The following is a 22,383-nucleotide window of genomic DNA, read 5'->3' on the forward strand; positions in this document are numbered from 1 at the left end:
ATATATATATATATATATATATATATATATATATATATATATATATATATATATCTATATATCTTTTCTGCAGCAAGTGTCATGTATACCAGTATTGTAAATAACAATCTCAGTGAAAATTTGCATACATGACATAAATATATTATAAAGGCGTTCTCTCCCCCGTCACGGTATTCTCATCCTTATACACGAAAAACTCTGCATTTGAACGTGATGAGCTGTCAGAGGATGTTGTTCTATTCGTATAATATCCTGTTATTTTTAGTAAAATATATAGCTATTTGTCAAACTATCCATAAAGAATGGTGCATTGTTGTATTTACAAGATGATTTCGTGACAAAATAACCGTGAGATATGTGAGCAGCTGTGTTCTTGTGATAGGCACTGAGCCGAGGCCACAGCCACTCTGTCACCATCAGATGAGTTCACGACACATCATCCCAAATACAAGCATTTCCAGATCATGTACCGTCGACCATTCCTTCGACCACCACCGTCGTTATGCTACTCTGTAAACGCACCAAACATTTGATTATAATTAATTATTAATGAGGGTACATATCACTAGATAGATAGGCGAAGGAGAAGAATTCTATGCGCGAGTGACAGCTCGTCGTCACAACCCGAGTTTATCACTCTCGCAGCTGACGAGGGTTTGAGCCCGAGGGAAGTGTCGTCCTGCTGCCTTATAAACATCTTCCTAGACACCTTGCCTGACACACCATTATGGTGCTGATGGTGATGATAGCCAGGGCTTCCGACGGGTTGCCGCTGGCAGCTTCCCTCCAGGATGACGAGCAGGTGAGGGTGTGGACGACGGCTGGTGAACCATGTATGGGGGCCATGCAAGGCTATCTCGTCATTTATTTCTTCCTTGTGCATTATAGTTCGTGGCTAGTACATGCTGACAGGCAGTCATTACACGAACAATCCGCATTTAAACGAACACTTTTAATAGCGTTGTATATATAATGTGTTTTAGTTTAGTTCAGTGAGGGAATGACTCATTGAATGACTCATAAATAAATTCAGTGTCAGAAATAAGACAACCATCCTTATCCTGCAACAACATTATCCATGTATGGCTTAGATGTAATGGTAATTATCAGGTGAAAGCACCAAGCCATTACAACTATATATAGGGCTTGGAAGGAATCTGAGGATAAGGATTATCCTGTATTTTAGGGCGAAAGAAAGAAATGGTGCCCAGTCACTTGAATGTTCAGGGATTGAATGCCAATCTGCAAGAATCAAGACCATTCACTATACTTGTACCATCCATTCAAAATTGATTAGGCATATCTAGTTGAAAAGTGTTCATCCCCCATAACAGCTGCTGGGACATCCCTACTGACACCATTACTTGTCAACATCTGTTGCAAGTATATAGCGAACGTGCGTTAATTTGAGTTTCCTCATTAAATGCATTATCATTACTCAAATTTAAATGGGCAGAATTTATCTATCCATTTGTGTACCATGAACACTTTATATGTAATGGCCCCTTCACCCCCCCCCCCTCCTCCACCCTGCATGTGATATAAATGTGTACATGTTTCAGTAAACTCAGTTTACTTATAATGTACTGTACAGTACATTAAATGCTAAAGAAAATTATCCAAACTTTGCCTGAGGGCCACCCTCTCCTTCATTTCGATGTTGACAGAAAGCCAGTAGCTTGTCAGTGATTCCCCCCCCCTCCCCCCCATTGTTCCAAGGATTTTTTCTATCTAGATTTTAAACTGAAGTAGTGACAGCATTTATGACTTTGGCAAGTAGGTGGTTCCATACATTTATAACCTTATGGGTGACCCTGTGGCTATCTTGCATTGGTTCTGAGGATCAACATCTCTTTTGGCCTGGTCTCTGACTGGGCCTCCCCCTGGTTGGTGAACTAGTCAACCAGGCTGTTAGACACAGCTGGTCACATCTTGATGTATAAATCACAATCTGGTTGAAAAGGTATCCTTTGAAGGTGTTTATCACATTATCTTTTGAACACCACAAGAGGTTGGCTACTTTTATGTAGTTATAACCCTTATGTTTAAAGGGAAGTAGTTGAAAAGTCTTGGACCCTTGATGTTGATAGAATCCTTTCTATTAATAATTAAATTTAGAAAAAGGCAAATGTTCCAATATTCAAGAAAGGGGACAGACATTAAGTACTAAACAATAGACCATGCATTCCATGCAGAATGCTGGAAAAAGTCATAACATTTGGACTGGAGTAAATTTTGTCACAAGAGGCACAACACAGCTTCAGAGACTGGGAAATTATGCCTAACAAACATTATTGACTTCTGTGATAAGGGTATCAAATAAAACAAGAGAGTAAAGGATGAGTAAGCTACATCTTCAAAGAGTAGCAGGCAGCTTTTGATAGTCTCTCATAAAAGACAACATGGAGAGAGAAGCAGGAAGAACAGGAAAGACACTGTCTAAGTATGGGAGTACCTGATGGACAGGAAACAAAAGGTCATAATTAGATAAGATATGTGAGGCTGGAAAGAAGTGGAAAGTGCTGTTCTTCAGGACTTCTGTCCTAAGACTGTTGCTCTTTCTAATTTATTTAAATAACATAGCAGAGGGAGTGAGCTCATACATATCTATATTTTGCAGATGGTGAAAAGTTAACGAGGGGAGTAAGAACTGAAGATAAATGTAGGGTGCTGCAAGAAGTCTTCGACAAACTTCAGATGTGGACAGATAAATAGCCATTGGTATTCAAGCCAAATAAGCATAAAGTAATGAATATGGGTAAAGGAGATAGCCCCGCAGCCCGGTCCTCAACCAGGCCTCCTTTTTGTTACACATTCCCAGGAAGCAGCCCATAACAGCTGTCTAACTCCCAGGTACCTATTTACTGCTAGGTAAAAGGGGCATCAGGGTCAAAGAAACTCTGCTCATTTGTTTCCGCCTCCACCAGGGATTGAACCCAGAACCTCAGGACTACAAATCTGAAGCGCTGTCCACTAGGCTGTCAGGCTTCTTTAGTTACCTGCAGGTAACTACACCATAAGGGAAAAGTAACTGTAAGAAACTTAAGAGAAAACCTGAGTGTGGATATAATCCCAACACTAACACCAGAAGATTGTGGGAACAGAATAACATCACCAGCATGTGGGAAATTAGCAAGTTAAAAACATAATTTATATAACCCCAAGAATCAATGTATGACAATAACTGCACTTTAATCGCTAAAAAAATCTTATTTCATAATACTGTATATAAATTGCATAAAAAAAAGTTGTAGGCTTTGTATTATTGTTTCCAATTCATTTGTAATGTTTTGTAATGGACAATTTCAGTCTGGCAGGAATCTTGTGGAGTATCAAAACCAAGCCAAAATGCTTTTCAAGAAAATTACTCCAAACAGCCCAAACAAATGTTCTATAGAAACGGGTCCCTACATCTTCCAGTAAGTACCTGTATCATATGCCTTGTATTGATTTGTGATAGCAAGTGTAATACTATTATTTGTCCCAATAAACAACAATAATGTAAATGTTATAATTAAATTACATAAGATTAATAAAAAATTTGAGTATTCTTCTTGCTTTAATATATACAGTATATGTATTTATATTTATTACACATTACACTACATTAGACTTTATATACCACTCTTTCTTGACACGACTTGATAATGGTCCACGATGGACCAAAATGTTGTCACTGCCTTTATTTTCACACATGTAGGTTTGTGTCTAATTTTCAGCCACGTTATTGTGAATTATTGTCTACAAGATGAATGTGTTGATGAATCAAATATATATATGTGTATGTATGCACTGTATGTCTATTTAAGGTTGGAGATCATATGCTTGGGGCTAGCCACAAGTTCTTTCACTTGGTAATACTCTTCAAAAAAAAAATAATTGTAGTATCGCTGATAGCAATTACCATTGCCTGCTGCCACTTCACTCTCCAGGTTTGCTCACTTCCCAATCAATTTAGAATTTCCTACCATTTTAAAATCATTTAAGTACTGTACACATAAGACATGGTTCTCAATCACAGAGGGAAAGGCACATAAATATTAAAAGTAAAGAAAAAATAGCCATTTTTTTTATTGGCATTTGTTACAGTAACAAGGCAAGAGAGTAGTGCAAAATTTGTAATAAATACAGTACCAGTATTGTATCAAATGTAGATCTGAAAATTCATAGGATGCAGTGATGAGGGTTCGAACCTATGCGGTGGATATTCCCATGCACACGCTTCTAGCAACTAGACCATGATAGGCTTCTAGCGAAGGGGGGATTGTATGAAAATCCTGGTCTGGCTTTAATAGAAGCCTCGGGAAATCCTGTGTGGTCAGTAGAACTCCAGGTTGCAATCCTTATACCATGTCGTGGTCTAGTCGCTAGAAGCGTGTGCATGGGAGCATCCATCACATAGGTTCGAACCCTCATCACTGTTCCTATGGATTTTCTCATTGAAACAGTCACGTTAGTGTGATTACTCTGTGAAATGTAGATGTGTTGTCACAGGCCTGTTTACCAAGTATGTTTCATGAGGTGGTCGCATTGATACTTCTGAGCAAGATTACATTTTTAGTAAATTGTAGCAACATGCACTTATACACACATGTGCATTCAAACATTGACAATTATTTATACATGTGCATGAAAAGCTCATTCCCTCTCATTCATTCACCTTTAAAGGTAATTATTATTAAAATATAATTTCTTTCAGTTATGTTATTGAGAATGAAGCCTGTCACTTGGTACTGTGTGAGAAAGGGTACAGTAAAAAGACTGCTTATACCTTTCTAGAAGAAATGGCTGCAGAATTTACAGCTCAGCATGGTCGAAAATTATCACAAGCAACTAGACCATATTCCTGCATAGAGTTTGGTAGGTTGATGATAGATATGTGAAAGTACTTCACAAAGATAGATTAATTAAGAGAAATGTAAATTACCCTGAGGGAAAAATATGATAGAAATTTCTAATAAGATTATACAGTACTCTACTGCAGGCATGTCAAACATGTGTGCCGCAGGTGGCCTTTTGCAAGCACACCTGCGGCCTGTACAAAGGATACTGTAATTTGGTGTATAATATAATAAAATAGAAAAAAAATATTCTACAATAATTTTTATTAAATGACTTCAATTAGTTGTCGTGTGTCGCCCTCATGATAACATAATGTGACCCCGTACTCCACAAACACATGACGAATCTACAACGTTGCTACAACATTCGAACAAGTTGTAACAACCAATATAGCAAGTTGGAACACTGTTCTAATACATCATAAAAACATTATAACATGTAACAACTTAATTACAAGCTGTAACAAGCAGAAAATAGGGACAGTTTCATTGTGTGTTTGCAGAGTATGGCCCTCCGGGGACCCTTGGCTTGACATGCCTGCTCTACAATACTCCTACATTGTAATTTCAAGTAATGTTCACATTTTGAACTAGTATTTTGTAGAGGGCACAAAAAATAATCACAAAACCCAATTTAATCATTAGGCCTAGTATAGCACATATACTACAGTATATTAGACCTAGGAGTGCTTGGACAGAATAGGTTAGATTCTCCAGTTACATTTCCATTTTATTATGTCATTTGGGCTTATTTGTTAATACAAAATGTAAAGTCTTTTGGGTCCAGTATTTTGTATGTTTTACCAAATTGTAGCTATAGGTACTAACATTTTAGGAGGTTGATTTATACATATAAAGTAATTTTTTTATTAGAAGCTTGGAAAGGCATTTTTGTACTGATGACACATTATCACGTTAACTAACATCAAACTGATCATTGACCCCATTAAATCAAAACATTTTCTAAGTTTGTACAGTTAACCCTTTGTGAAGCACGTTTAATCAAGGCAATTTTGTCATAACTTGGTTTTCATTTGGTGACTATTTGTTTAAACTAAAGGCAATATAATTGTATAATGCTCATTATTATTATTATTAGATAACACACATTAACAGCATACTCATTTGTTAAGTCCAGAAAAACATTTCCACTCCTTCTCTCAGTTTTCTCCATACACAGCATCACCTACCACTCCCACCCCATACACATAGTGAACACCTGAGGCCAGCTATCACCACCATACCCCACACAAGCAGCACTCGTGTGTAGTTACAGTGTGATCACAAGACTAATGAGCCCTGAGAGAATCATTCACTTGTTTCCTCCTCACACTTACACCCATTCTCAATCACACTTCACCTCTCCCTTTCCTCACCCCCACCCCCTTCCCACCTTCTTTCCCCAACTCCCATCCACACAACAAAGTCAAGTGTGATCACACGAAGCCCAAAAGAATCACTAGCAAGGCTCCCTCAGTCCAGCTATGCCTGTGCCTTGTGTTGTTTACACAGGATATTAGTAAAGTTTTTGGATATTTTATATGAAAACTAAGAGGAGAAATAGTCCTAAAAAAGTCACCAATTCTTAGTTTTAGAATCAAATATTCAATTTTGTCATGTTTGGGAATGTAAGGCAATTTTTGTTATAATTAGCTCAGGTTTATATAGTGTTTTTAGATAACATGCTGTTTTCTAGGAAAGTAATTGCCGCATTATATAAGGGTCGCCTGTACTGTAGCTCTTATAGAAGGTCAAATTTAAATTCCCGTGTGGAACCGAAAGTGTATTGTATGTCTTAATACATATGTTTCTTTGATTTGATACTGCAGTACATATACTGTACTGTAGTTATTTCTTGAAGAAACCTTTAATGTTTGCTTCAGATTTTGACTCGTGACATATAGAGTTTAGTTCAGTATGTTTTATGTTGATGTATAGTGATATAGACAAATTATGAGCTCATTTAAGGGGCTGAGAAGTTGAATTTGTATGTTACATTATTTTTTTAATTGTATGTTAAATGTATTTATGTACATAGTATACAATAAGCTATTATTTACAATAGATACCTACATCCAGAAGCTTCGTCGCCAGTATAGTGATCAGCGGGGACGCCGTCATTTACATCAACTAAGAGAAGATTTAAATGATGTGCAAAGAATCATGATGGACAATATAGATGATGTCTTACAGCGAGGAGCAACTCTCTCAGGTAAGAAGAGAAAACACATCAGACTTTAAACATGCAAGTATTTTTTGTGGTAGAGGTTAGCAGCTTTTCACTGACATTAGGCATAATAAACATGCTCAATCTTAAATCTTAAACTACAAGGTACATAATTTGAAATTTTATAAAGGGAGTGAATGAACTTGCAGAATATATAATATTAGGTTTTACCATCAAATATTAGTTATCATATATCAGCTGGATGAGGTTAAAATTATGAGCTCTAAATACAAGTAAGATCTAAGAGTCATGATTTGTAGGGATCTTGGCCCAAAAAATTAGTGCATATGGAATAGAGAAAATAGAATACCGAGATTTATTTCTAGAAGTACTGTACCTGTATTAGCAACACGACATGTAATGTTCTTCAACTTTGTCTTGCAATTGTTAGACCCTATTTAGATTATGCAATTCAATTTTGGTTTCTGTAAATTTTATAGTAGAGGCCAAAACTTCACTGAAACATGACAGAAATAGTTTAAGTCAATGTATGATAACTGCATTACCCTGTGAATCAACTTCTGACAATAATTGCATTTTTAAGGGTTAAGCCTTTATCTTGAAGTTCTGGTCAAGGAGTTGCTGGTTAATATGAACCACTGAAAAATATATATGATAAATACTATGCAGTATTTATTTGTACAGTGCTACAGTGTTATGCCTAACTTACAAGAAGGTACTATAAAATAGTCTGTATTTAACCTGTGTTTCTGGGGAAAGCCCCTTCGGCTCCCCAGAGTTATCCTGGCTTATATGAATGTATTAGACTCTGGCATCAGTCCAAGCGAATGAAGTTCTAGGCCTACCTGGGACCAAGAGCCAGAACCTGGCCCCCCTCAGAGAGGCATGAGGATCAATGGTCTATAGAAACTCCTGTATAGTTGGAAGCATTCTATGTCTTCCATCGACCAGGTCAGGCACCCCAAAACAAACCCTATCTGATTAAAAATTGCTACAGAAAGCCGAATTGTTGGACAGAACTCTCCAAATGAAAAACGAGCATAGCATCACAATTGTCACCAGTGCCACCATCTGTACAGCTTCCCCCCTCCCCGGGAGGGGGGAAGGGGGAGCCCCAGACCCCTGTGCTAGCTATCCACACCCCCAGTTCCAAGGCTGGATGTCATAACACACAAAAACCACAAACCGGAGGGACGGGAGGGTTGTTGGGGAGCCTCCAGGTCTTGCCCAGAAAATATCGTTTCATTACATTCAATGCCGTTTTTTATTATTGTTAACCATAATTTATTTGTATTACAGTTGATCATCTATACTGTACTAAGATTCTCTTTGATATGGTTTAGGCATTTATTGATAGCCACTACATTTTTTCTTAAAGAAATGTTGATGTAACAAGCTTTTCAGAGGCTGCATGCTTCTAAGGCAAAGAGCCGGTGTTACCCTTGATGAACTACATGAATGTTCAGCTCATGATACACAGATAATATAAACTGATAGCGTATGTTTATTTCAGATTTGGAGACAAAGGCAACTGGGCTATTAATTATGTCCAAAAAGTATCATAAAGATGCTCAGTATCTGAACATGAGATCAACTTTCGCTAAGATTGCTGCTGCTGCTGTTGTTACATTGGTGTTTGTTATCTATTTCTTTGTATTTTGAAGGCCTTGGTGGTATATTTCTTAAGAACACATTACTGGAAAGTTTAACACAATTTTTGGTTTAAAAATAAAAAAATTATTACTTATCAAAAGTGAGTCTTCTTAATTTGTTTGTAAAGGTGTATTGTAAATTTTCTGATATTAAAAGGTCTTTTGAGTGTATAAGCAGTTAACATTTCACAAAAGATGATTAACTTAATTTTTTCTACATAATGAACTGTCCACCATTTTAGATAAGTGGGAATCTGCTAACTTAGAGGTAAAAACCTAATGGTAAACGTGAATATATTTTGTCCATAAGAGGAGAATATTTAAGCCTCGGCTCTCCACTTGCTTAGATTATCTATCCTATGTTTATGCACACACCAGTCAATTTCACATGCATCCATGTGTGGCTAAACTTTTCAAACTACCTGTATATAATGGTATTATTTTGTATTTTGAGCTGAAATTGAATGTTGCCTTGAAAAATAAATGATAACTTGCTGATAGCTTTACATGTAGATGTTATTAAATATTTTGTAATAGGCAAATGTGATGGTTCTAAATAACCACTTTTGATAACTATACAGCATCCAGACAGATTATGCAAATATATTTCTTCCTTTTAATTATATTTGTTTAAACATTTTTCAAGACCCTCCCCTCATAATGCACAAGAATTTTTCTGAGCGAATTCCCTGTGTCTGCAGGTACCTATTTGGAATCCTTTAAGACTAGGTGCAACAATAGTCTCTTAATAAATCATGAGTACCCACTGGAGTGCAGGATCAGAAACCTATGTTCCTCAATAGAAGCATAGAAGAGTGTGTACAATCTCAACCACATTACTGAAGAAAACTACCAAAAGGGTAGAGCATACCAAGGTAAACGACTGCTAGGACAACATCTGCAACCATGGTTCAAACTATGTATTCACTTGTTGCCTAGGTCCAACTGCTAGTTAGCCTCACTCCACCACCAGATGACAGCAGCAGAAGCCAGAGGGTTCTGAACAGCTACTCCATTTCATTTGTGCACCTGTTATTTTTGTGGAGTGTACTGGTGCCTGCGTGTGTTTGTTTCATTCTTTTAGTGCATTATATGTGGGTTTTTTCATGCTAGCCAGTTGCACAAGCCTTGATCACTTGTTTGCTGCCACTCTGGCTTTTGTTGCTTTCCTATATTCAACAGCTTCATTGGTTAGCCTTCTATCTCCTTTTGAGTCTAGGAATGAAAAACTAATCAATCTAGCCTTATTGATCAGTTAGCCTTACAGTTATTGATCCCCACTGAGACTGCCTTCTCTTCTGGCTCTTGTTTGTTCTGGGTGGTCTTAGTCATTGTTGGTGCCTCTCTTCTTTGAAGCATCTGGCAGGGTTCTTTACTCTATCCCTGGGCTCTTCTCTTCTAATATTTTGGTTCAGGGCAGATGATTGGATCTCTTCCTGTCTAGCAGTTATTTTCCTGTAGTTTGTCACATCTGCCATTCCTTGGTTCTCTTATGCCATTCTCAGGTTGGGGCAACAGTGCATTTTTGTGCCCCTCATTTTGTCCAGACTGTCATTCTTGGTCCTATGGCAGTTCCTGGTTTCTGTTCTTTGCCTTGTAGTGGGGCTTGGAAGTTTGCCCACAGCTTGCTGCTGCAGGGTGCATCTGGGCCTTGTGCTTTATTTGTTGGTTGCCTACAAGGTGAGCCTGACATTGTCAGCTGGCCTAATGGTAGTATTTCTTGCTGCTGCTGCTGCTCAGTGGCATTCTGGGTTTGTTATTGAAGAGCTTTCCTTTCTCTTCCCAGGGTGTTCTGTCATCACCTTTGTATCACTGCTCATTTTTTCTCAGTGTTTTGGTTGTGCCTTCTACCTGACCTAGTTCTAGGGTGCCTAACCTAACCTTCCTCTACCTCCTTAGAAAATGTATGAGCTTCTCTCTGTCTCTCTCTCCCCCTCATCATCTTCATCCTACCCCCTCTCCTTCACAACCCCCATTTCTGTATCCTACAATATTACTAACAGCATAATAAGAGCAAGTGTCACCATCTCATTGTAGTATTAAATTACATCCATGCAATATTATTGATCTATTGTTCTTGTTCAATATTGGTTCATGTTCTTGGTTTAAATAGCAAGAAATTTGTTCATTGATCTTGGGAAATTTGTTTTTCTTAGATTTTTTCTTCAAAATGTTCATAGGTATAGTGGCAGGCAGTGTTGTTGGGATCTGAATGTGACCCCTGGCACGCTGTTCCCTTTTGAATTCTGGCGACCCTGACCAGCCTATGTTCATCCCATACCCCAGACCATTATCTCTGTCAGTTTGGGTGAAGCTGCTCCCAAGTGTCTGGCCTCCAACTTTGAACAGACATATATACTCTTATTGGTATAGATGGAATTTTTTCAAAGGGAATAACTACACAATCATTAATTATTACACATGTATTTCCAACATGCAGCTCCAAAGAGCCAAATAACTATATAAATCAATTCAATATACCATTCGTAAATCAAATTTCCAAAATTAATAAAATCTTAAAATTGTCTTGTCAACATCAAAGATAAAATACAGTGCAAAAAGGGCTATGAAAATATAACAAAGACATACCGATGTCACTCCAAATAAGACTAGTAGTTTTCGAACTATTCCTTATAATACTTAACCAATGACAGGGGAATGACAACTGATTTTGCTCTGCCTAAAAATCTTAAGTTTCAGATTTATTGTGCGTGATTTACATGCAGCCAAATTAATTTTTGCCGTTGCTGAAATAATTAGGAATAATAAGACATTATTAAAAACAGATATACGCTAATGACAATCAACTCGCCGAGGAAAACTTTTATTCCTCAAATTTAACACAATGACAGGTATGAACTTGAAAAAAAAAAAAAGTTCAGTGCTTGTACTGTAGATATATAAGTATGCTGAATAATTTAACATTAACCTGCATAATAAAAAAAAATTAAATCCAAATACTTCACAATTTGGTTAAATATAAGTTCTTTTGATACAACAGTCAATGGATTAGCTGTCATACTAGCACAGGAAGCCACTGTTCAGTTTCTTATGGTACATGCAGAGAACAAGTCGCAATAATGTACTGAAAACAAATTACTTGCATTTCATATATGACGATAAGATTATGATGTTTTGGTCTGTCCAGGATCCCGTAACATCACTTTCAACTTAAGGAACCATGATGGACCAAAATGTCACTTTTCCTTTCATATCAAATGTGTGGGATGCAGTACTTAATGATCTAAAATGATCTATCAATACACCACCAACAATTAATCACCTAAATATAAAAAAAAATTGATAATGTATAAAATGGTGATCAGTTGCAAATGACAGCATTCCTTTACCAGGTTTAAATAGCATGTCTAATAATGGACAATGCTCATTATTTTATTAAGTAAATTAAACAAGTTTAAACTTGACTTAATTACTTACATTAGCATCATGACTGCAATTGTCATTAACTAAACTATCATCTGTGCTGCTGTAGATACTATTTCCCAATGAAGACACTGTTGGTTTAAAGATTTCTTCAATATCAGCTACTAAATATACTGTATACTTTTAAGTATGATGCACTGAACAAATGAAACTATCATCCATGAACAAAATTGTTGTATCATACCTTAAGCTATAACAAGAGAGCAGCAGAGACAAAAATCTTGCCAATCTTGCATAACTCTTCCTTTGACAACCAGTATAAAAGTACATCTTATATGCTATACAACTTGGAAGAGGGAAAGATAAAAAAAACAAATCTGGAATGGTTCGTTTGATATATAACTACAGTATTGCAGTGCCCCTCCAATATTTTGTTGCGAATAGTCCTTCCTTCACAAACATAACAAAACTTCATTTCATGTGTGTAACAGAAGGAACTTTGTGTCACTATTAATATTAACTGAAAAGTATTTTATATTAATTTTAGAAATTGCAATCTTCTGAATATAAAATAAAACAAGCCACTGTAAATTATTGCATTACACATCAAAATCAAGGTCATAAACAGTTTGTTTTTCAAACATGAGACGCTAGGTGAAGGTTAAGGCAAAACACACCATTTACCTCATCGCCGATGATTTGACATTGCTGTCCCATTAAAATTTTCATTACCACTCAGAACTGAAAAGAAAAATGGTAAAAAATTTATGCAAAATAAAATAGCTTTTAAGAAATTAGGACTTTAGTATTGACTTAACAATTCAATTATATATTAATACCAGAAAGCCTGAAAGAGTTGACATTGTGTAAAGTATCGGGTAAATTTCGTATAAACAATACGCTCTTGATTTACACAAGAGCCATAATTTTTTGTAATTTTTATATCCAGTATATTTGTTTACATACATTAACTCTTGCCCACTTTTATGGGGTGGAGAGGCATCAACCAAGAGACAAATCAAGGGTGAGCAATATAGTACAGCTAAAGATTTATACATAAATATTACAAACATCACTTATTCAATCATAATACAAGATAAAGCAGTATAGATAAACAAGCATAACTACTGCACTCCAGCAGTCATCTATAGCCTTTAGAAATCTGTATGAGCAATTATTCAGGACCCTGTATATCAAATTTGTCACACCAATCCTCTAGTATGTAGCTCCAGGATAGAGTCCATATCTAGTCAAACAAGACAAAATTGCAGATAATTCCCCCACACTCTAGCACTCCTCTGCAGCAACAACCATATGCTACAGAAGACTAGTTTAAAAATGTACAGGGTCGAGGGGTACTTTAGCTGCACAGTTTTGAATGGGGTGTAAAGTATTAAAGCTGTTTAAGGTGCCACATTTCTTTTTAGCACATTGTGATGTGGAAATCATTGTGCAAGAGGAAAGCAGCATGGATAAATAGAAACTTTTTTTTTTTCATGCCAATGTTGCAGTACACACGAACCTCATGAATACTCTTGGTTTTACTGTTTATGCACCTAGTATCATGGAACCTAAACATCTTACATGCCCTTTTCTTTTAGATATTCACATGAAACAAAACCTTGAAATCCAACAATGTTATAAGACACTGATGGGATCAGTATGAAGAAATTTGGTGAAGCTATACTTATTCCTTGTAGAGACATTGCCCCTCAACAAAGTTTTAAATTGGCTCTAAATTTTGCCATCGGGGGCTAAACCCATTTTTAAAAATAACCTTGCTTTTAAAATCATACATAAATGTTGTATGTTTCACGTAAATGAACAAAGGCTTTCTCGAGAAATCGCATGGAAAAGGTGAAAGAAAATTTAAATTAAGATATATGGCACCCTTTGCCAAGAAAATCCAACCTCAATTGGCTCTTCATGCGGCACATTGCAACACAACACTTTCCTGAAAGTTCACCACCTTATTCTCTTCTTGAGGAAGAATTTCATAATATATTTTTACAATGTCTTTAACAGCTGAGCCTACTCTGAAATGCCTGGTTTGAGAAGAGAAATTACTTACCCTTTTTAAGTATTCCATGGCACATTCTCTTGCTCGAGCATTCACTGCCAATTTCATCTCCGAAATCTCTTTATCAATCTCCTCCATGAAGTGAATGACAAAGTCTACCAGTTTATGTTTGAACATTTGCTCAGTGTGGAAGTTTGTTATGAGGAAAGATATGTCGTAGCCCTGTTGAATATAAATCATTAGTAGATACCAAACCTTAATGAGCTTTTCATTTAACAAAATTATAAAAGCCAAAAATCCAAATACAGGTACAGTACAGTACATACAGGTACCAATATTCTTTACCATATTAATTTGATACTTAAGTATAAATATGACTATCTGACTAGATTTAGAGTTATTCTGTAAAATATCAGTAGATTTAAAAGTTTAATAATAAATAAAGTGACAATATTATATAAAATAAAAATCAGAAACGGAGTGTAATGAAATGCCCTCTTTTGGCGAGGTCGTCTGTAGCTGCTCGAGCTAAGTACTGCTCCACCCAAGCCTTACTGTAGTGTTTTTCAACCAGAGTTCTGCAAACCTTTGTCAGGAGGTCTGCAAGAATTATACAGCAAACAGAAAATAATAAAAGCAAGCATATATTTATCACAAAATATATAAAAAGGTATACAGGTATATTGACAGAGGTTGTGGGTTTCTCAGTATACAAAAAATTATTTTAAGGGTTCTGCCATGGCAAAAAATATTGGGAAATCACTGCCTTAGATAGATTCATAAGGCCTCTGAGAAACCCTTGCCTAATGGTTATCAGGACTAAAATGTGACTATGCGGTGAGGGAAGTTTGGGGGATCAAACCAACCAAAAACTGCAAAAAAATTCAGTATTGAATGTAACAAAATGCCTTTTCTGGTGGGTCACTTGGCAGCTCCTAGATATGCCATAATCTGTCAATGAGCAAGCCTTGTGAACCAAACCAGGCCTTTGAAGACCCACGAACACCTACTAAAATCTGGCCTCCCACAAGAGGCGAAGGGAACAGATCATCACAAACTGAGCAAAGTAGTTATCAGAAATCCAAAGCACTCCAAAATCATGCAACTGCTTGGAAAAATTTGTAACCCATGATAAAAACAATGAGCACAATCATTAGAGGAGAGATTCCTCCCATCAAATGCCAGCCTGATATCAGAAGACAGCCAAAGTGGGCCCTAGGGTGTTGGTCAGCAAGCCAACTCATTCACAAGCCAGTTGGACTGACACACAGCCTGACAGGAGCCAGTTGGAATAACACATGGCCTGGCAGGAGCCAGTTGGACTAACACACGGCCTGGCAGGAGCCAATTGGACTAACACACGGCCTGGCAGGAGCCAGTTGGACTAACACACGGCCTGGCAGGAGCCAGTTGGACTAACACACGGCCTGGCAGGAGCCGGTTGGACTAACACACGGCCTGGCAGGAGCCAGTTGGACTAACACATGGCCTGGCAGGAGCCAGCTGGACTAACACACGGCCTGGCAGGAGCCAGCTGGACTAACACACGGCCTGGCAGGACCCAGTTGGACTAACACACGGCCTGGCAGGAGCCGGTTGGACTAACACACGGCCTGGCAGGAGCCAGTTGGACTAACACATGGCCTGGCAGGAGCCAGCTGGACTAACACACGGCCTGGCAGGAGCCAGTTGGACTAACACACGGCCTGGCAGGAGCCGGTTGGACTAACACACGGCCTGGCAGGAGCCAGTTGGACTAACACATGGCCTGGCAGGAGCCGGCTGGACTAACACACGGCCTTGCAGGAGCCAGTTCAAAGGAAACAGCCCAGACACTGCTGCAGGACCCCAGTGATGCAAAAACCAAACTGATGGGGAAAAATCAGGAATCCAGAGTTTAAAAACCACTGAACCCCTGACCAGAGCTGGAGACAGAGAAAGGGGGTCCAGTAGAAAGCACCTAAGAGCAAGAATGAGAACCTCTCAGTAGCTGGGATCACGAAACATGGAAAATGAGAGAAAGGTACAAAAGGAAATCGCAGTCTGCTGGGCCACTTGAGGCCACCACCACTAAGGTAATTATCACAAAAAAAAAAAAAAAAAAAATGTCCCACTATTAAGGTTGCCACAAAGGCAAAAGCACTCCCCTGAAAGATCAGAGGCTATTTGTAGCCTACCGAGGCAGAAAGAGGGTGTAAATATTTCACTGGCTATCACACTACAGAATTTTGTTTTTTATGCATGTGGGGGAATGGGTGTGAAATATTGGTTTAAAGGTTAAGTGTGAGCAGAGGAATGTCCCATCAGAAATTTTGTGCCCCTGATGCTGATATCAGGCAAGTTAGTGAAGGAGGCAATCTGGTCAGGACTTTTAGCATTCCACATAACCAAGTCAGGTTCATCATGGTTAGTGTGTTTACATCTAGACAACTATTGCTTACCTCATTTTCTTCAAGCCATTTCTCGTTTTGCTGCATTTATCACTTCTGGAGTTGTTTTTCTCAGTTTTAGGTTTATATCTGATCCTCATTCTTCATAAAATGAGCTAGATTCTGGTCTTGGCCCCAGTTAGACACCAGTTTCTCAGAGGCCTGGTGCACCTCCTTAAAGTTTGGCTGACCAGAACTTAGCCCATGGAACTACTACATAATTTGATAAGAGACCAATAATAAAAAGCAGGTAACCACACTTGAAAAACAAAGATATTAATAACAAATGCAAATATTTAAACTAACCTGTACAGGTTTTCTTCGTAAAATTATGAAATTTTCAGCTCTCATCATCATAAATCTGTAAAGTAAAAATATTATTAAAAATACAAGTACTACTGTATAACTTAAAATTAACATATTTGCATTCTGATTATCCAATGTGTGTCATCAACTTCAATATTCTCTAGACACAAGACTGCTCAAATCATGCATATCATGTGTTTGGCATCTTTAGCAGGCCTTACGGTGAGAGGGCCACACTTCCTAGTACCCTACAGAACGTCACACAAGTACTGTACTAACAATACACCCCTTCCCCAAGCACCTTGAGGTGTCTGTGGCAATTTCTTTGTGATGCTAAAGTTATTTGGTCTTGCAACAACAACAATCTTAAAACCGTGAATGGAATCTTTGTGTTGAACAGAACCAGATCTACCAGTCCAGGTACAAGTGAAACTTTCACTGTACAGTATTTAAGAAATCAGTTGGAAAAACAGAAGTGGAAATAAATAAAATTTTGTATTAAATACCTCATAAATTTATGACAAAGAATACGTTCAATATCATCTGCTTGCTTAATAGAGATGGAAATCCTGATGGAGTTGATGGACGGTTCTATGAGAACTTTCTCTTTTTCATTTCGACTAACAACAACAGCAGTCATCAAGAGCTCCTTACTTGATCTGTGAACACAAGATTACATACAGATAAAATAATCCATAAACTATACAGAACAGGAAAAAAAAAAAAAGTTTAGAAATATTCCTGCTACAAGTTTCATACTGCATCAATATGACCACTAGGTAAACCAAAGTACTGAACAAGTACTGTTTATGCTGATCACTGACAAGCAGCAGCTCAGTTTCTTGTTTACAAGTTGACCCCCCAAATATAAACTAATTTCCTAAAATTACTTTCAAAACTGAAAAGTTTTAAAAGTTTGATTGAAAATCACAAAGTGATATAAAGCCTTTCACTTATGCCTGTAATACAGATGACATCGGTTCATGCAAGATTAAGCAGTACTGTACAGTATGGGGAACATCAGGTGAAATGAAATCCAGAGGTGAGGAACCTGTGGCCTTTTATGGTACAGTACTCGGTGCAGCTTTTGAAAATAATTTAAAATTTATGTGAAATACTGTACTAGTAGAACCTTATACTGTATAGTGGAACTTTGATTTGGTGAATCTCCAGTTGGAGTGCATACTTTCCAGGCTGGATTTACTAACATGATTCAACGAATGAGTTCTCTGAAGGGGGGGGGGGGGTTTGTGTGGATTTACTAAGGCTGTTGGGACAATTCAGAGCTGGAGGCAACATTACAAGAAATGGTTGGGGCCTTGGGAAAGCCTTCAGTATATTTAAAATCAAATTCAATGATTTGTTTTCATTTTTAAGATTCCCAGCTTTTGTTCACAAATATGGGCCCTTTTCCCCTATGAAAATAAGCTTTCCAAGCTTAGTGCATGGGAAATAAGCTAGATGTGATTAAAATCTCTTTAGATGTGATAAAATCTCTTTACAGACAGATACTCTTGATAGTTGTCCTTCATATGACATGTTGAAATTAAAATTTCACTGTGAAATCAGCCCATAGTGTGTTAAATATTAGGGTATGATGGTAACACTCTTAATAAAACTCAAATCACGTTTTTAATGATTTTCATAGATGGAAGCAACATTACATGAAACAGTTGGAGCCCTTGGAAAGCTACTGAAGTTATTTAAAACCAAATTCTATCGTTGGTTTTAATTTTGACTTGGCAAGGCTTTTGTTTGCTCAGCTCCATCCAACCTCAACTCTGTTACCTTTTGAAAACTATTTTTGAGGCTGGAGACATGAAAAAATAAGCTGCATGTGATTAAATTTCTTTAAACATATTCACTTAGTAATTGTCTATTGTACTATAGGTTGAAGTGAAATAGGGTGTGGGAAATGTGTCCTGGAGGCATCTCAAGTTGCAATAACTCAGAGTTGGTCCCATGTACTGAACAGTACTGTATAACGAAATCAGTGAATACAGTACAATGAGATCAGTGTAAATACAGTACAATGCTATCAGTGTGAATACAATACAATGAGATCATATATTATTGAATATGATAAAAAGGTGAGATCAATAATTTTAGCACAAATCTTCTCTATTTTTCTTATGTTTTTATTCACTTGAGAAGGAAGTTGAAACATTAACTCTCTAAAGTTTATTTTACAATTTTATTAAGGACTGACACAAAGAGATGAGTTTCATTGACTTTGTCAACATTATCAAAGGCAGAGTTTGAGTAATTAGAAGTGTTTGTGCTGCTGGATATATAACCAGGGAAGAGGTGAAGCGCCTCACTTACAGGACAATAAGCCTGTTGCAGCTTACTAATCCCCTGTTTCTAAATGGCAGGGAAAGTATATTACATGTTTCATTGTGTTCTCAAAGATGGTGAGTGTAATTTGGTGTTAGTTGGTTTGATTTGCTTGATGTATAATGTCTCCCCAATGTCCAGTCTTCTAATGTTGCTGTATTTGTCGATTAGTTTGTTGTTGTTTGTCAGGATATCCCTAGTTAAGTGTATAGATTGTATGTTCCTTGATAGCGTCTTGCTGTTTGCGCATTGTTAAGCACCTTGAAATGATGATGTTTTCTTGCCTATATATATTGAGTTTGTGGGGATGAGTCTCCAACAAACTGTCAGCCCCAATGCATGCTACTGCTAATAAACTTGTCTCATGTGGAAAGCACATTGGTTGAGAGAGAGCCTCACATCTACATCCTGATGGCTCCTTGGGTTTACATCCTCAGCAGCTTGGTCTCTGCCCATGTTTTCTACCTGATGATTAATGTGGCTGAGAGTGCTTGCAGTACAACACTGGCTTCAGGAATACTTTGTAACAAGATGTCAAGAGGCAAAGTACTGTATCTACGTATCTTGAAACTTCAAATGTCCTAAACAGCTACCTGGGTGCAACATCATCCACAAAAAACAAAAGCAAGCAGCATAATACCTAGAAAGGTTTGTTCAAAATATGTAGCAAACTGGTTGAAGTGCTGTCCACATATGATCAGGAGACAAACACCCCTCCTAGAAAACATGAGAAAAAAGGGTAGCTTCCAAAACTATTACATCTTCAAAATGGCCACCTGGAGATAACAATACACTAAGATGCGAGTATTCCACATGTAAACCTTCATGCAGTAAGCTAAAATAGTTTATTGTTAATATTACTCCATTTCCCATTTGCATTGGGTGGGTGAGAAACTGATAAGAATAGTACAGTATAAAAAAGATAATGTAGAGTAAAAAAATCAAGATGGTCAGCGACTCCCAACCTTTCACGATACATACCACACTGCAGATACATGGGAAAACTAGCTTATGTACTGCCACTGTATAGCAAAATATATACAGTAGCAAAATACTGTATCCAAACCAGGATCTTAGCCATATAACAGCCTCGCCTCGGTATTAAGTACTAGGGCCTTTACCACTCCTATATCAGAACCGTCCTGTACCACCACAAACACATCAGATATAATACAAATCTTATTATACAAGATATAATACAAAATAAACGATTCATTGTTAGTACTCAGAAGCAGCCGTATAAATTTTCATCATCAATCATTCCCTCTTAGTAAAGTGCTTCTTCCTAGTCCCATTGTCACTTCTCAGGCGTTGTTCACATATCCAGTACAGTATATATGCAGCTACACAATGTTTTCTCTTCACATGAGCACATTGCACCCACCCATCTTCATGGTCTTTCTTGCTCTTATTGCTGTCGTGAATTCACTAATGAATTTTCTCATCAATATCATCACCATTTAATTTTATCTTACTGCTAACATCTTAATACACAACTTTTAGTTTTATACTCTTTTTAATAACATCTCTCTATTTTATTTAAGTACTGTATCGAGTTACATATATAATATCCCGAGTTTATTTCAGACTCGCAACTCTGGACAACAACCTACCATACTTCATCGACTTTCACAATTTTTGTTATTTACTGTATTAACTTTTGTAACCTTTCCTCTAAATGAAGAATACAGAGAATTACTTACCTAACCTCTACTTCTGGCTTATTATGTCTTTCTACAACTTGAGAGTTGAAATTCTGAAGGCACATGGCAGCAGAAAGTGTGTGCCGTACAGCATTCAGATAGGGACGTAACGTGGCTGACTGAAAAAATATAATTTAATTAGAAGTTAATGAAGACACTGTCAAATATGAATATGTTTTGGAAATATACATCTTTAGTGTTTTTTGTTTTATACTGAACTTTTTTGGAATGCATTTTTGCAAAAATGTGCAACTTTAATGGGAAAATGCAGTTTCGAAGGTAAATGTGTAGAGTTCAAATACCGAGATGTAACAAGGTTTCACCAAATAACTACAAGTACTGTATAGTAATTAACAAAAGAAGGTGCCAAGCTGGGAAAACTACATAGCACTGTCCAAATAACATCAAGCAAAATTTAAAATAATGCTTCCTTTTAATTCATGGATTAGGCAATTATTAAAAGAAGGTGCCAACTGGAAAGACCATATAGCTCTTAGTATTTGAAGCTGTTCTGGGCTCCCAATCTGTCCCTGTGCAGCTTTCCTGACTTTAGCCAAGGTAAGACAATTATGACAATAAAGCACTAAGCAAGCATGACATAGCCAAGTCAGCCATAGGAATAAGTAGGTAAATTATATTGTAATAATAATCACCAAAAGGTAAGGTAAGTATCGGGAGACAGCTCTAAGCCAAATTCAGAGGGCACACCAGAATTTGCTAACTCCCAGCACCACTCACTCAAGCCAGTTCTGTACCCTTCTGAAAGCCCCAAGATCAAGCCAGAAAAAAAACACTTCCCTGTCACTCCATGCTTTATGTGTACCAGGTGTATTGTAACAATCCCCCCTGTTAAATAAAGTTACCTTCCAGGAAAATCATCACCCAACAGGCAGCAAATGCAATTAATTTTCCAATGATCCCCAGGCAGAGCAGAAGCCAAATGAAATCTCAGCATGAAGGTTGAACCAGAAATCTCCTAGTTCATGTCTCAAATAATACTAAAATTCCACTTTTAAAGCTTGAGCCTTCTTTGCATTATACTGTACAGGCAAGACCATCACAGGCCTAGATAAAAATATAGTCGATATCCTTGGGGATCTAACAGAGACGCTTTACCGAGTTTATACCCGCAACTAATAAATACCTAAGAAGCAGAACAAATGAGGGATTGCTAGTGAGGACGAGCCATGAATCCCGAGGGCACAGGGGGTCCCAGAGCCATCGACCCTAGTCCCTCACCTCATGACTCATGCAAACCCACATCAGCACCTCGCCCAGTACCCCAGTGAACCACAGTCCAACTTACCATGATGACTGATTGCAAGAGGACGAGCACAGCGACGATCAATCTAAGACTCGTCAAGCGGTAAGCTTCCTGTCACTTATCTGTGGTGGTGGTGGTGGCCCCGGGTCGTCCCAACCCTCGTGGCTCCGGCCTGCGCCTCCCGTCTCCTCCCACACACATTATCTCTCACGCCCTCTTCTCTATCCCCGTCCTAACCTCATGTATAACATATAAATGA

At 37.6% G+C, this 22,383-nt stretch overlaps 2 protein-coding genes across 3 annotated transcripts; one reads left to right on the forward strand and one right to left on the reverse strand.

Moving 5' to 3' along the window:
- The first annotated feature begins 624 nt into the window (after positions 1-624).
- LOC123760387 (vesicle-trafficking protein SEC22b) lies at positions 625-9,302 on the forward strand. 2 transcript variants are annotated; one of them, XM_045746056.2, is made up of 6 exons: positions 636-802; positions 2,621-2,721; positions 3,310-3,419; positions 4,700-4,860; positions 6,907-7,053; positions 8,543-9,302. In XM_045746056.2, exons 3-6 carry the CDS (start codon positions 3,349-3,351, stop codon positions 8,689-8,691), a joined length of 528 nt encoding a protein of 175 aa, XP_045602012.1. In that variant the 5' UTR covers positions 636-802; positions 2,621-2,721; positions 3,310-3,348; the 3' UTR covers positions 8,692-9,302. The 2 variants fall into 2 exon arrangements, with proteins under 2 accessions (XP_045602010.1, XP_045602012.1); XM_045746054.2 differs by lacking the exon at positions 2,621-2,721 and having other exon boundaries at positions 625-802.
- Positions 9,303-11,089: 1,787 nt separating this feature from the next.
- Positions 11,090-22,304, reverse strand: Arpc4 (Actin-related protein 2/3 complex, subunit 4). Its single transcript, XM_045746057.2, has 6 exons — positions 22,167-22,304; positions 20,861-20,979; positions 17,327-17,479; positions 16,821-16,875; positions 14,137-14,307; positions 11,090-12,806 (listed from the first exon to the last, which is right to left on the reverse strand). Exons 1-6 carry the CDS (start codon positions 22,167-22,169, stop codon positions 12,801-12,803), a joined length of 507 nt encoding a protein of 168 aa, XP_045602013.1. The 5' UTR covers positions 22,170-22,304; the 3' UTR covers positions 11,090-12,800.
- Between the last annotated feature and the right edge of the window lie 79 nt (positions 22,305-22,383).

This window comes from Procambarus clarkii, chromosome 39 (assembly GCF_040958095.1).
Source record: "Procambarus clarkii isolate CNS0578487 chromosome 39, FALCON_Pclarkii_2.0, whole genome shotgun sequence".
In the NCBI taxonomy this organism is placed as follows: Eukaryota; Metazoa; Arthropoda; class Malacostraca; order Decapoda; family Cambaridae; genus Procambarus; species Procambarus clarkii.